Source organism: Diuraphis noxia, unplaced genomic scaffold (assembly GCF_037042655.1).
Source record: "Diuraphis noxia isolate RWA-SAM2 unplaced genomic scaffold, SU_Dnox_SAM2 contig0004, whole genome shotgun sequence".
Classification (NCBI taxonomy): domain Eukaryota; kingdom Metazoa; phylum Arthropoda; class Insecta; order Hemiptera; family Aphididae; genus Diuraphis; species Diuraphis noxia.
The window spans coordinates 8,025,809-8,041,617 of record NW_028301714.1 but is presented as its reverse complement, the minus strand read 5'-3'; the positions used below and the strand labels follow the sequence as shown (position 1 = coordinate 8,041,617).

General features: G+C 28.4%; 1 protein-coding gene and 1 pseudogene across 2 annotated transcripts in view; one reads left to right on the top strand and one right to left on the bottom strand.

The window, feature by feature from the left end:
• Positions 1–11,053, bottom strand: part of LOC149055635 (uncharacterized) — a 38,911-nt pseudogene extending 27,858 nt beyond the window's left edge.
• The window catches only part of Eaat2 (Excitatory amino acid transporter 2), a 29,787-nt gene that overhangs the window by 7,882 nt on the left and 6,096 nt on the right, over positions 1–15,809 (top strand). For both annotated transcript variants that reach the window (XM_089225423.1, XM_089225424.1), the window contains exons 3-11: positions 3,931–4,056; positions 7,186–7,396; positions 7,649–7,691; positions 8,008–8,078; positions 11,075–11,221; positions 11,810–12,043; positions 13,407–13,598; positions 14,931–15,065; positions 15,218–15,305. In XM_089225423.1, coding sequence (XP_089081549.1) covers positions 3,931–4,056; positions 7,186–7,396; positions 7,649–7,691; positions 8,008–8,078; positions 11,075–11,221; positions 11,810–12,043; positions 13,407–13,598; positions 14,931–15,065; positions 15,218–15,305 — 1,247 coding nt within the window. The remainder of the gene's footprint in view (positions 1–3,930; positions 4,057–7,185; positions 7,397–7,648; positions 7,692–8,007; positions 8,079–11,074; positions 11,222–11,809; positions 12,044–13,406; positions 13,599–14,930; positions 15,066–15,217; positions 15,306–15,809) is intronic.

Sequence of the window (15,809 nt, the reverse complement as noted above, 5' to 3'; positions counted from 1 at the left end):
TACAGCGGTTTTTGTATGAATAGGTTAGCACCCCATCTCAGTGTTCAGTCTAGTAGGGACAGCACTTAAACCTATATCGGCTTACCTACGTATACTATTGTTGTCACTTTTGTAACTTCAGTCCAGATTGAGAGATAAATCTAAATTTAGTACAGTTATTTTCACGTGCCAACTACCTACTATACATAATATTAGTGTAGGTACATGTTTATTTTATAAAATTCCAGCATAAAGTTGATAGATAGAAAATGTCTATATAGTCATTAGTCATTACTCATTAGATTTATTGATCAATCTTTAAATTACACAAAATATTTAAATAATGTATATTTATGCCAAATTGACATATCGAATACAATAGAATAATTATATGTGTCTTCAGTGCATACTGTAATATTATTTCTATTTTATGAGACAAATCCTGTGTAAAATTGTGTTTATAATTTTATTTGTAATTATTATTATTCAGATAAATTTTGAAATCTACTGATTTCAAAATGCTATTTTACATAATATTAAGTATAGCAATAAGGTATAGTAGTTATTGGATCGAGTGCATTAAACTTACCTTTGAAAAAAAATATACCATAATAGCTTTAATTTATAGAATATATGACATATATGTAAAACCTACAATTATGCAACAATGAAATATTTAAATTCATTACTTCTCAAAGAAAAATGAAATTATTTCAAACCAGCTATATACGGACAAATTTCTCCAAAAATGGCATTATGTATACAAGCAGTAGTGACCAATTTTTTTTTGATAACGGTTAACTAATAACTAAGATTATATTTTTCCTTTGATAAGTCATAATAATACATACAACTTAGTATTGTCGACAGTAGTTAGTAGTTATTATGTTACTAAGTATGTAATTATAAACTCTAATTAAATGGAACGACTTAGAAGTTGTCCGCGATCGATCGATCAATCGCGTTCAACCGTTCGGCCGCCCCATAGTACCTATATACATAAAAATCATTGTATAAATATTAGTTCAAATTTTTAAGCGATTTGAATTTCGTTATTAAAAATATAATACCTAAGTGTTAAGTGATATAATAATGCTTACTGCAAGCCTAAGTATTGTATTCGTTTTAATTTATAAAACCTATATTATGTAGTTATTATCAGCTACTTATTATTTTTTAGTTATTAGTCATTACTTAATGGTACTTATTCTCATCAATTTATTAGATCTAATAAATAAACATTGAGTGAGGATATGAAATTTTATTTATAAACGGAAATAATTTGACTCAAAAAAATGTTAAATACTGTGTTTATAATTTATATTTAGTATTAAGTACCTACTTAAATAAATAGTTCAATTTTAATGCCTATATATTTTAATTGGTAAATTAAAATTACTACCAAATTGAAAATATTTTTTTTTTTTTTATTAAAAGAAACTTTGTAAACAATTAGCTTCGACAATTATGATTATAAATATTACATATGAAAGCAAGATTAACAAAAAAATTGAAAATATTAAATTAATCCTTCAAGAATCATTTATGGATTCGAGGCTTTAAATGTTACTATAATAAATAATATACATAATATATCACTGCCTTCGAGAATCCAAAACAACGCGAGACAGGTACTATTATAGTATTTTTTAACTTGTAATATTCTTAAACGTTGTCCGTTATTCATTATTATTAATATAATATATTAATATATATATGTTTTCGATAAAAATCAAATTTATCGCCTAATCTGAGTATTCTTTTTTTAACGATTTATTTTTAATTAGTTTATTCAACCAAAAATACATAAAATATTTGTCTAGACATACGTATTCAAACGTAATAAGGTACCTAATATGATTTATACAATAATAATAATAATCATTTTGTTGAGATAATTTGCAAAATTTACGTGGGTGCAGAATCATATGGCATTCGAGTACAGGTATATATTTATTACACTACCTATCAATATAAACAGTGTAGGATTTATCCAAATTCCAATCTTAAGAAAATGCAAATTTACCAAACTCGTAACCTTGAAATCACTCAAGGTCAATAATTCTGTATGTTTTAAAAGAAACAAAATGTGTTTATTTTTTATTCAATAGAAATAGAGAGAGTACTAACATGCTTTATAGTTAATACCTATTAGTAGACAACATATTTTTATATAAGAAAAAGTTGGAGTGAATTGTTTTTATTTAATTTTTAAAGAAACTATCTTGAATACTTACCTAATATTGTTTTGAAATATTTTTTAGCTTAGATAAAAACATGTTTATAACCTACACTTGGTAGACATTTATACTTCGTTCATTACAACTCGTCATATAAGTATTACGTATAGCCCGTATAGGTAGGTACAGTTAACACGTCTTAATAGTATTAACTTCTAAGTTCTAATTGTTTAATAAATTTCACTAATGTTTTATAATTGTTTATTTTTTTTTTTTTTAACTCAGAAAAATTTCAGCAGCAAAAGATTTAAAGATATACGTTATAATTTTATTTCTTAACACTTTTGACTTTAGTATTACAATATTGATTTTAATGAAGTTGAGGGATAATACAACATTTCATAGAAAAAAAATAACTAATATGATATTAAATTGATACAATTTTTTATAGTATTAAATTTTTTTAAATAATATGTTAAATTTTAGAAATAATTTGATAGCTTTGGTATTCTTCTGATTCGGTCTAAGATAAGTAGGTATCGATGTTTAATATTTTGTATTAAATATTTTATTTGTACTTTGTAAATCATTACATAAAATTATGTTCCTAATGAAATAAGTTTATTCGATAATTTGCAATGAGTAATATCCATCATAATATCTTAATTGTTTTATCCAAATAACAGATGAAGGTTTCACCAGGCTCTGAACACGAAAATATTTTCAATAATAAGTGACCATATTTTGGGATATTCACTGACGACTCTAAAATGAAAAATGGTGCAGGAGCAATGGTAGTATTTCAAGATAACGTCACCATTCTGAGACCACCTAATTTTAGCTCCATATACGCAGAACTAAGGCAATGGCAATTTCCTTCGCCTTGGACCTCATAAAAATAAAAGGTATACACAAATCAAAAATCCTAAGCAACTCACTAAGTACATTAAAGAGTATTGAAAACTTCTCTAACCAAATGAGATCACCAGGAAAATATATAATCAACTCAACGACCTTACTCAATCTGACTATTCAATCACCTTAGTTTGGTTCCCTAGCCACAACCAAATCTCGGGAAATGAAAGAGCTGACGAAAAAGCTCGTCAAGCAATTACCTCTTCTGATGATATTAGACTTAGTATTTTCATCCTCCACGACGCTAAATCCATATCAAAAATAATCTCAAACAATATATGGCTAAGAGCATGGAAACAAGGTACCTCAAAACTAAACGAAATCAAAAATACCATCCACTCATGGCTCTCTCCAACGAACTTCCCAAGGAAGACGGAAACCGCAATAAATAGAATGCGTATAGGATACACGTCGCTAACACACCAGTACTTGATGAAGCAAGAATACCCACCCATATGCGTCAGTTGCTGTACACTCCGATCAATAAAATACATCGTATCTGAATGCCGTTTCTATATATGAAACGGACAAACGAGAAGCTGGGGTATCAAATCATGGCGAAAGCTCTCCATCCAGATACCAAAGTTACAATTTCACACGATGGCCTTTTTAATTAAAACCAATCTCATAAATAGTTTATAAACTGTTCTTGTTTTAATAATAATATAAATACTGTATCCTTAAAAATTGTTAACCTTAAACTCCTTGTATACCAATGGCCATAGACGCCGAGGCTTATTTATTTAGATAAATAAATATATATATATATATATATAATATATTTAAAATTATAAAATGCAGTTTATAATTTTATAAGTAAGTATATAAAATTATATTTCATTGTATTTGATTTCAGGATTGATTTTAAGACCGTTGAACCTTAGCAGTGATACTATTACTTTAATTTCATATCCCGGTGACCTTTTCTTGAGGACTTTAAAGTTGATGGTCTTACCATTCATCATATCATGTTTAATTATAGGTAAGCATATTTTATTTTATTTATATAACAATAATAACTTAATGTACTATAGTTAAGTACAATTGAGTCGTGGGTAACTGATGACTCAAAATAACAGTTAAAATTGAACTGGAATAGTTCTCAGTTTGATCAGCCTAATTGACAATTTCTAAAACATTGAAATATAATATGTAAATAATATTTTTTTATCAATTTTCTCCTAACTAAAATTACTCATAAGTTATAATTATAATTACATTAATATGATTGCCAAAGTCCTTTGAAACAGCGGGAAACTTTATTACAGGTGGAATTTGGAATCTATTAATTTGTGAATTATAAATCAATCATGTTTTATGTGTTATTAAAACTTATTTAAAATATATAATGAGAAATACAATTAATTATTAACTATATAATAATATATTTTTAACTTGTATTAATAAAAATATTATAACCTTAGAAAAAAAATTCTATTTGATTCATTCTATACCTACCTAGAAAACACATTTGAAACACCTTGAATTAATTTTGCATACATTTTACATAATGTTATTTATATATTGGTACTTAACACTTATATTAACACTCGTTCGAAATTCAATTTTTAGGTATGCGTAGAAAAGAAACGCTCTGTATAGTTGATCTACAAAAATTGGCTTTTAAGAATGTTATATGAATAAGAAATGAACCTTAATGTAGCATACAGCTCATAGTAAATTAAGTAAAAAACTAAACTGTAATATAAATCATTAGAATACAATTTAAGGCAAAAGTACATTTCCCTAGCGGCGTTTAGACACAATCAGTACCATTATAAGTTATAGAGGAGAGAAAAAAGGGACGATTACCCCGAGTGGCAAACTTTAACGGCAGGAAAAGTGGCGAAAGGGGTCTAGACAAGGAGACTATCACAGTAGCACACTGCGTTAAAATAAAATTATAGTTATTTTATATAATATAGCAATAAATTACAGTCGGTTAATAAACTCTTGAAAACCACATTACAGAAATTAGAATTCTCGATTCATCACTTATTGCGTTAAATTATCAAACAGTTCTATTGGTAAAACGAACTTAATAATCTTGGTGAATGGTGGCTCAGTCTAACTCTAATAAACGCCTAACCTATAGATACATGGTAATATATACAAGTCAATTATTCAACTAGTTCGGAAATGCGGTATTAGGTTATGAAATGCTGCTGTCATTCAATACCAAAACGTTTCAGGTGTTTCAATCCATCTGCTTCTCCTTGGTATTTAACAAGCAATTATTATCTTCATAAAGACCTAAAAATTCCTACCCTTAATCTATTAGCAAAATTATGTTAGGTACTTTAAATTTCATACTAACATAAGTTAGTAGAAATTCTCATAGTTACCCATTAATCAAACAACTATCCTCAATCTAACTTTCCAGAAAGATTCACTTTCTGATTTTAAAAAGTAAGTACTGAAGTCGAAAATCGAAGCATTTTTACTGCCCCAAAACGTGATGACAAACACAAAAAAACACACACACACATCATGGTAAAATCAATACATTCATCGCTCCATTCAGAACCTAAAATGAAATTGTAACATCAAATTTACGTATTACTCGATGATCATATTTTATAATAAAATGCGCCACTGTGACTAATAGTATATTCATATGAACATTGTCCATAAAAAATGACACCAAGGTCATGACATCTAAATTGTTGTTCTACTTCCCACTGCGTCAAGACACTTAGGAAAAACCAATAAACCTAAATAATTTATTATTAGCTTTGTTGATATTCATTGGGGTTATTATTACAATATTTATTACTTAGGCTATATCCTATAGGCATAACGTACGTTTTATGTGCCCTATAATCAAATATTACTATTGTTTAAATTTATGAATGTTACTATATATTATGTACAAGTACTTATCCGCAAACATATTACTTTCACTCCTTTTTTACTAAATCATATTTTTATTTAACGCATGTTTTTTTAGCATTCAAAATTTCAAAATAATGAACGTAAACCAAAATTACAATTTTTCTGTTTTTGAATTTTAATTCAGATTAATTACTACTTTTGTATAAGACAGATTATAATTTAAATCCGTTATATTATACTGATAAACTTGAGACCACATAGTTATTAAGAGGATATTAGTGTAGTGTTTGTTTTATTCTCTCTTCGGCTCATGCTCAACATAGGTATATAAAACACTTTCACCTAAAATCTTTTTTTATGATGTTTGATTAACCTTAGATTAAAATTACCTATTACAAAGATTATAGAGGATAATATTTTTGAGAGTAGATTTTATATTTTATTTTTATTTGACTTAGTGTTTGACTTTCAAAATAAAAAAAGTTGTAAGTTTAAATTATGATTAAATTGTTTTAAGATTGTAACGATTTACAGATTACTGACTCATCATTTATGTCGCGCTCGCCGATTTAGCTTAGGTTAACAGAACACAGGAACGTAGAGTACGAGCATATATGTATATTATAAAATATAGCCAGACAGTCGAGTCTAAACCACGGTCGTGTCCAAACACACATTGAAGCCTACTTTGTAAAAATCATTTAATAATTGTTCAGCTCGTGCTCCGCTATTCCTGTGATCTTCAATATACTACCCTCAAGAACAGGGTTACTCAGGTGATAGTGTACTATATACTATAGATATTATTCAGTTATTTAATAAATCTTGTTTTGCGTTACTATATCATGTTCCATTGTATTAGTCTATGAACGCAGGTCATAAGTTCCTAGGACCTGAAAAATAACTTAGGAAACTTTATTTGTATCGATCCAACAACCCGGTTCTCAAGATCGGTTCGTGCAGTAAGAATAGCTAACCAACTACTCCTTAACTGGATAAGATTTGGTATAAATATCGAAAACCACTTAGTTTTGATAGACGAAGGAGGTATGTTGCAAGATAATATTTAGACAAATCTGTAAATTATTCCCTCAAAAATATTATTCCTTATCGATTTTTTAATGGGTGATTTTTCTCTAAGATTATTCAAAAACATTAAAAAAAAGGTTTCTACATAAGTTTGTTTTGTTTATGTTTTACGTGGGCCAAAGAGAAAAAACAAACAGTTCAATGGCATCCACTTAACTAGATTATATAAAACAAACTTTTCCCCCAGGTGCTGCTAATTTGGATATAAGTAAAAATGGCAATGTTGCAGTCCGAACAATTGTGTATTTTGTCCTTACGTCTGTTTTTAATGTCTGCTTGGGATTAACGCTCGGTCTGCTCGTTCATCCCGGCAGTCCAGATCTAAGGTTAACAAATACCACGACATTTTCAGGACCCAAAAAGATGAACGTTATGGATGGATTTTTAGATATGGGAAAGTGAGTAAACATTTTAACTAGGTAATTTTATTCGTTAGGCGTAACAATTGACAATTAAAATATGGACTAAATCGTCATTTCATATCTTACTCAATGAAACTGGATAGAAATTAAAATGACATTGATATATTATAAAATAATAATATATTAGTATATAATGTATATTGAAATAGTTTTGAATTTGTATAAATAAAATTAGTACCATTGTCTTCATCTTAAAATTAAAATTTACTTTGTGATTTTATTTTTTAGGAATTTATTGCCAGAAAATCTGTTTCAAGCTACAATTCAACAAGTAAGAAATAATAGATAAATTCTTTCAAATGTTTGTATAAAATTTTAAAATTACTAACATTTTTAAAAGATATATTACTACTCAGTGTTCTTACTTCAAAGTGCAAAATAATATTTTATTAACTAATATCCTAAATTTAAAAATTATTAAGGTAGTTAATATAAAATATTTTTACTTTTTAAATCGCCTTTGAAACGCATAATAAATTATTAACATATATAAATATAATCTTTATTACACTGATATGCATTACCGTTCACCTATATAGTACCCATTACAGTCGATTTGTATGATGACGATTTTGAATATTTTTCAGACATTAACCGAGTATGAGACCGTCATGGGTGAAAATAACACGAAAGTGTTGAAAAAAGTCGTTAAATACAAGTAATACTACAACATTATTAAATTGCATTTGGCTAGGTCGGTTAATATATAATAATATAGCTATCCTAAGCTATTGATTTTGTTCAATATACTATAATTTCTTTCATATAAATAACATAAATCTTTGGTCATCTCACCAAAAGCTGCTGTTCTGCAACTCCTTTAAAATTAAAATAATAATAATATATAAAATAAATTTCTAACAATATTTCTGGCTGGAACCCGATTGAGCACAGTTTACCTTTTTCATTACCCTATTGAGCATAGATACAATTAAACAATAGAAATCCAAAATATAACACGATTGAGCATAGAAATACGTACAACGTTGCCATTTCACACAGAAAAATAAAAATTTAAAAAAAAAATTGAAATTTTTACAGGAATTATTTTATAATAATGATCAAGCTATTAATTAGTGTATAAAAATATAAAATTAAATTATTTTACAAATATATACAATATACATAATTTATGTCCAATACAGATTAGTCTTAAAGTTAATAATAAAATAATAATTACATAATATAATAAACAATAGTTCATTTTTTTATAAATATATATAATATAATTCAAGTCCTATACGGATTAGTCTAAAAGTTAATTTACCTATTGATGTAATAAATTGAGTATAATTTTTTTTTAAATAAAAGTGTGTGTAAAAAAACGTTAATAATAAAATAATAAATAAAAGTTCATTTGTTCTATAAATATATATATATAATTCATCTCCTATACAAAAAAAAGTTAAAGTTAAAAGTCTTAAAGTTAATTTATATATTTAATTTGAATATTTTTATTATGCTATACAATATGTATTATGTGTCAACGTTTTAAAGTGGTATCCCTAAATACTTATTTCCCACTTTTAATAAATATTTTAGTAAATCTTTAGAACATTTATTTCTTAAATATTCATCGTAAGCCATTATAGTTGCATTAATTTTTTGCATTTCAATAAAACTCATACTTTTATAACTGTCGGTTTCAATTGACCGAATTTTTGTCATCGTTTCAGCTTGCGTTTCTTGTAAAACTATAATTACCAAGTGTATGTGTGGGTGAGACTTATAAAATTGTGAATTGTAAGTTCTATGAAAACTTTCAACAGCGTTTGTTGTTCTAAAAAAAAACATTTCATAGAAATTAAATTGACATTTTTTTTATATTTAATAATTAGACTTTGGATGATCTACCTTGGATCAAACATAGGTTCTTTAGCCCATATATTTGGGGGAAATGAAGATTCATCATCTATATAATTATTGAAAACATAATCGCTAAATTCTGAGCAGACTTCATCATTTGGGCAGACACTCATGAGTTCGACGAATGCATCGGCTACTTCATGACTAGGAAGAAAAGCTAATCCAAAAAAACTCTTAAGCCAATTTCCTAGTTCGTCGTTTTCTTTTTTATAGGCTATTCTGAGAATAGAATCGCTGTTTATCTATAATAATAATTAAGAATACAATTAATATATAATTTTTTGATTTGAAATTATTTTGTTCTTACTTTTCGCCACCATGATTGTCCTAAATGAAACCGACAAGCTATTAATTGTACATTTTCAAAAACTTCATACGCGGCTTGGTGGGCTGCCTTTTCAAAGTCAACGTGTAATTTTTTTAATATGAACTGACTTCCTGTATATTCTACACATACGTTTTGTAGGAATATCCACATTTTTTTATATGTATCTTTTGATTTTTTAAATAAAAAAAAATAAACCAATGGCAAATAATAGCCATTTTTATATCCATGAATAGAATATAGTTGTTCAAAATATTTGGGTGCATTATTAAATGTACCATCGGCGAAAAAATCAATACAATCATGCTTAATCATAAATTTTAGGTTGAAATCACAAGTAATACATACAAAACTATTGTCTTCGGGAATATGTATGAATGGTTGTCCACGAAACTTAAAATCATCTTGAGTTTTCATTAAATTCAACTGTAAAAAAACGTCTTCCGGTGACTTAGGCAATTTGGAAAGTACTTTTATTCGTCTATCGTACATAGCTTTACGAACCGTTTTTAAATCTTTATGAACAATTGAAGATTGTTCTAAATTATTTAAAAGTTCACTTCTGATCAACTTTAAAGGTTGAGTTGATAGTGACTCTTCAGCACGTCTTTTACAATTTTCACGTAATACTTGCCTTTCTAATTTATTAGGTGAATTTCCTACATGATTATGTTGTCCACTTGATTTAATAACGATATTTTTATCTGGCCCAGAATAAATCATAGCTGTACAATTATTTTTTGTGCACCGCCATTTTAATAACTCGCCTTTTTTAATTAATCCAATAAATCTGTACTTAAAAGCACCAACATTGGCTAATTCTTTTCCTCTCTCGGATAAAATAACTTTTATTTCACTAATGTCCATCGCGTTCTATGTATATAAAAAAAGTTATCTAAAACAAAACGGTGTAACGTACTAACGCGTAACGACGAACGACACTAACCACTAACGCCTGATAATATTGAGTCTAAGTTACTTATATTTTGCCATTTTGGCAATACAAAAGCCCACTTCTATATGACTATATTATATTATGTAGATAACAAATAATATCCAATCTTACAGTCGTACAGATAATCTTAATTGGCGTAATCGACAATGCATGAGTGTACCTATTTTGATTTTACGATTACGTCGATCCTAATTTCCTACACGACTCGTATATTATTTATCGATTAAACTCGTGCCGCTTTTCAAAATATGGGAAACCACGATTGAAAATAATCACCACGACTAGTAAAGCACACAGATTGACAAATATTTCCATTTCATAGTACTAGTATTTCAAAATACGCGTGTAGTCTAGCTGGTTGTAGTCGGACAAAAAAATTGGCAACGTTGCATTTATTTGACTGTGCTCAATCGGGTTGTTAAAAAATATGGACCGTGCTCAATCGGGTTTTTTCAAAATAGGGACTGTGCTCAATCGTGTTTCACCGATATTTCTAAACCATTTTCAGGGACGGTACAAATACACTGGGCATAATATTCTTTTGCCTTATCTTCGGAACCGTTCTGGGCACGATGGGTGAACGCAAGAGACCCGTTTTGAACTTCTTCACAGTCACCTACGAAGTAATGCAAAAGATACTCACAGGAGTGATTTGGTAAATTGTGTTAAACTGCTTATTGCATGATTCTGACAAAACACATATATTATAACCTACACACACACACACACACACACACACACACACACACACACACACACACACACACACACACACACACACACACACACACACACACACACACACACACACACACACACACACACACACACACACACACACACACACACACACACACACACACACACACACACACACACACACACACACACACACACACACACACACACACACACACACACACACACACACACACACACACACACACACACACACACACACACACACACACACACACACACACACACACACACACACACACACACACACACACACACACACACACACACACACACACACACACACACACACACACACACACACACACACACACACACACACACACACACACACACATGATAAATCCATTGTCCGGACATAATAAAAGATATTCCTGTAACCGTAGTTCATTTATACCGTTTTATAAATACATAGCATATTTATATTGTATTTTTGCACGTACATCCCTATTCTGATAACCTCTATTACAGAACATCTCTGTAGGTTTACGCCCATTGGAGTAGCCAGTGTCATATGTGGTAAGATCATCACACTGGCCCAACTCACGACCACCCTGGTCCAGCTCAGCTTATTCATCGCAACGACGGTCGGTGGTTTCCTATTCTATCAGCTGATAGTGATACAAGTCATTTATTTCGTAATCGTGAAGAAGTCTCCTTGGCCGTACTACGTGTCATTGGGACCCGCTCTAGCAACTGCCTTTGCTACTGCTTCCAAGTAAGACATGTTTCCGTTGATGGTCATCAAAGACTAAAAAGTTTGACTAATATAACAAATCAAAATTTATATATATATATATATATATATATATGTATTATATTAATTTTAACATCAATAAATAACTATATCATCCCATAAAATGCAAAAAAATATAAATATTGAAGTTTAAAATTCTTGGAATTTAAAGAATAATATTAATTGCAGTATTCGTTTCTGAAAAATATAACTGGCTCTGTAATATTTTACACCTACTTTTACACTTAAGTGTTAAAGCTGTACTATAAGCATAGGCGCAATTTGGGTTAGATTTATGGGGGTGCTAGATTTAAGTTGACCAAAGTGATAAATTTGTCTCTTAATAATGCCTATGAAATAAAATCATAAGTTATAACCAATACAAATTTGGGGGTGCTATGCACCCCCAAGTGCCCCCCAAATTGCGCCTATGACTATAAGCTTTGTATCTGATATTATATAAGCCAAAGTATCATCAAACACAACGTGAATTAATTAAATAATACTCTCGTAACTTACAATCGTAGGTATAGAATTTTAAAAATCACAATATGTTTTTATAAATACGCGTACACGCACCGAAAATTCTCAAATAGATAAATTTAGATGAAAACAATATGGGATAAAATAATAATAAGGTAAGTAGGTAAAGTTTGAATTTAACTTTTTTAATAATCTTTTCTGTATAGTAAGTCTTAGAAAAAATGTTGACTTTCCCGAATTTTTATGTAATTCTATAGGTAAGTTGTAAATTAGCTAGTGCATATTGCAATACTAAGACAAAATACGTATATAACCTTAAAATTGCATAAAATGTAAAGTGTTTAAATACACACAAATATTCATTAAAATGATTCATATTTTCAATCACGAAATTGCTAACTTTTATCATGAAACTGCTAACTTAGCTTACTTGGCGTTTATACTCTAAAGTCTAAATACGATGTCAATATCAATATTAACCAATAAAAACATGCAAATATTACTCGTATTGGAGTTCTTAATTATATTATACTGTATAAATATTTCAAACAATTAAAGGAACATTTGAGCAATAAAAAAAAATACGTCATACGAATTTAACACGCTTTATTTGTGAACAATAGTATCATAGTAATATTTTTTTTTTTTTAATAATTAATAAATTATAATATTGATCTTTCGTGATTATTATAATCAACAATAATGACGCATGAATTAATTGTGAAAACTATGAACTTTAAAAATTCATAAATCATAATGTATCTGTACAATTCAAATATTTTACCTACGTGTATTATATTAATACGTATAATATATTATAATCTCAATTTTAATTAATTTATAATTTGACGTTTTATCTTAGGTCAGCGTCTCTTCCAATAACATTCAAAGTATTGGACGAAAAATTAAAGATGAATCCGAAAATCACTAAATTTGTCCTTCCCATTGGTACGATCAACATGGACGGTTCAGCTCTGTACCTGAGTGTAGCACTATTGTTCTTGGCGCAAATCAATAATTTACAACTAGGCATTGGAGAAATTTTTACTATCGGGTATGATATTAAAGGTTTCTACAATACATATTATGTATAATACAACCTTACATAACAATATAACGTATCGAATTACAAGTTATTCGATACTGACGATTTTGTTTTTTTAACTTTTTATCATAAACCGTTCAATAATACGACGTCACATAAGTACATTGTTTAACAGTAAACAATACAATGAGAACATTTTAGAAAAAAAAAATCAATAGTTCAAAAACTAGTAGGTGATAAACGTACATCGTAATATTTTTATCCTCTGTTCTCTATAGACTATAAATACGTATATTCAATAATATTGTATATTATTATACAAGATTAAGATTATTTGTTGAGAAATAATAAAGCCATTATTTACTATTTAGTGAGTGTAATATGAATTTTTATTTAGACTTAAGCACCAGTATTGTCATATACAGAGCAATTCACCAAATATACTTACCCTACTTTTTTCCTATATTTTTATTTAAATTCTGATTTTAGAATTGTTGATTACTCGTAATAATTATACAAAAAGAACATATTTTTAATACCATTTAAGTAGCGTCATGTAAACTACTGCAGCAATAAAACTTTATTTTTCATTTGAGAATTACTATTTTTTTTTTACTGTAAATTATTTTTTTGTTTTTTTAGAAATGTTGAAATATAAAATCAAAAAAATTTGATCAAATAGTGCTTGAGATATCAATTTTCTAATTTAAAGATAATAGGTTTAGAAGATATGAAATAATTTACCTACCTACTTATAAATTATTTAAAAAATATATGTACCTACCTATGCTTATTTAAAAAATATTACCTCTAAGTACGTTAGTACTAATAGTACTTAGGAATTCCAAAAATCAGAATTTAAATAAATGTGTAACCATTAAAGATTAAAAATAGGTATTTGGACACTTGGTGAATTATCTGTATATACTCGTATGGAAGTATTTTTACATCAAGCACAAAATTAGCATATGAAATCGTATCCTACTGTTAATTAATTGCATCAGAAAATTTGTTTAATTTTCGTATCTGTAATACCCACTTACAGCCCAATTTTTATATAAATATGAACGCTAAACAAATTATAGTTTGATTACAATAACAAATATTATTTAAATAGTCCATTCAGATCTACACACTACCTGTTGCAAACGAGGTGCACCAAAAATAATGTTTAATAGTGACAAACTACGCAATATCCTTTTTTTTTTTTACAAAAACCTGCTGATAAAAAAATGTGCCCAAGGAACATGGCGATTTTGATGACAACCAAAAAAATTCATATATTATATGCATGCCTCTCACAAATCAGTAATTTATTTTTTTGGTAACATTCGACTACAGGTTGGCTTGCACAGCGGCAAGTATGTCTTCGGCGGCTATTCCGTCGGCGGCCATCGTCTTGGTTGTAATGCTGTGCAGCGTGATAAACTTACCCACTGAAGACGTATCTCTGCTGTTTGCCGTCGATTGGCTAGTGTAAGTACCCTATTTAGGATACATATAAGACGTATGTGCATTATACATTGACATATAAATGTATAATACACACGCGTTTCAGAAATTACTTATTCTTGTTCAAAATATTAATTATATTTTTAAAATATATATATATATATATCGATAAACAGAGACAGGTTCAGAACTATGAACAATCTGATTGGAGACTGTTACACGGTAGCCATTGTTCAACATCTATCCAAAGAGGAATTAGAACAGGTAAAAGCATAATAATAATTAATATACAATATACATATTATAATAAGCTATACAATACAATATTACAATAATAACTGTCCATCGAATTTGGTTTCGGAATTATAATTTTCAAGCTTTTTTTAATTCGCCAATTCAAAGAGATACGAACCTAAATTCCCCTTAATTAAACCACTTCTGTGTTGTTTATAAAGTTTAAGAAATATGAACTGAAGTATATTCATTATTTTTAAGATTAATCATAGTGTAGTACCTCCGAAATAATATTATACCTGCTGTAAAATAGGTGTCTAGAGACTAGAAGAGATGCTGTAACGGATATATTTTGTTTAATAATTTAATAAATTTTATCCTTAAATGCTTATAAAAAAAATCATGCATTTTTAAACTGCTATTATAACGATGTGTGGGAGAAACCTTGTATTCAATTTTCAAGCTTTTTGACCCAACGATAAATTTTATCGCACATAGTCTCCCACCCCCTAGATACGTCTATTTGTTTAATAA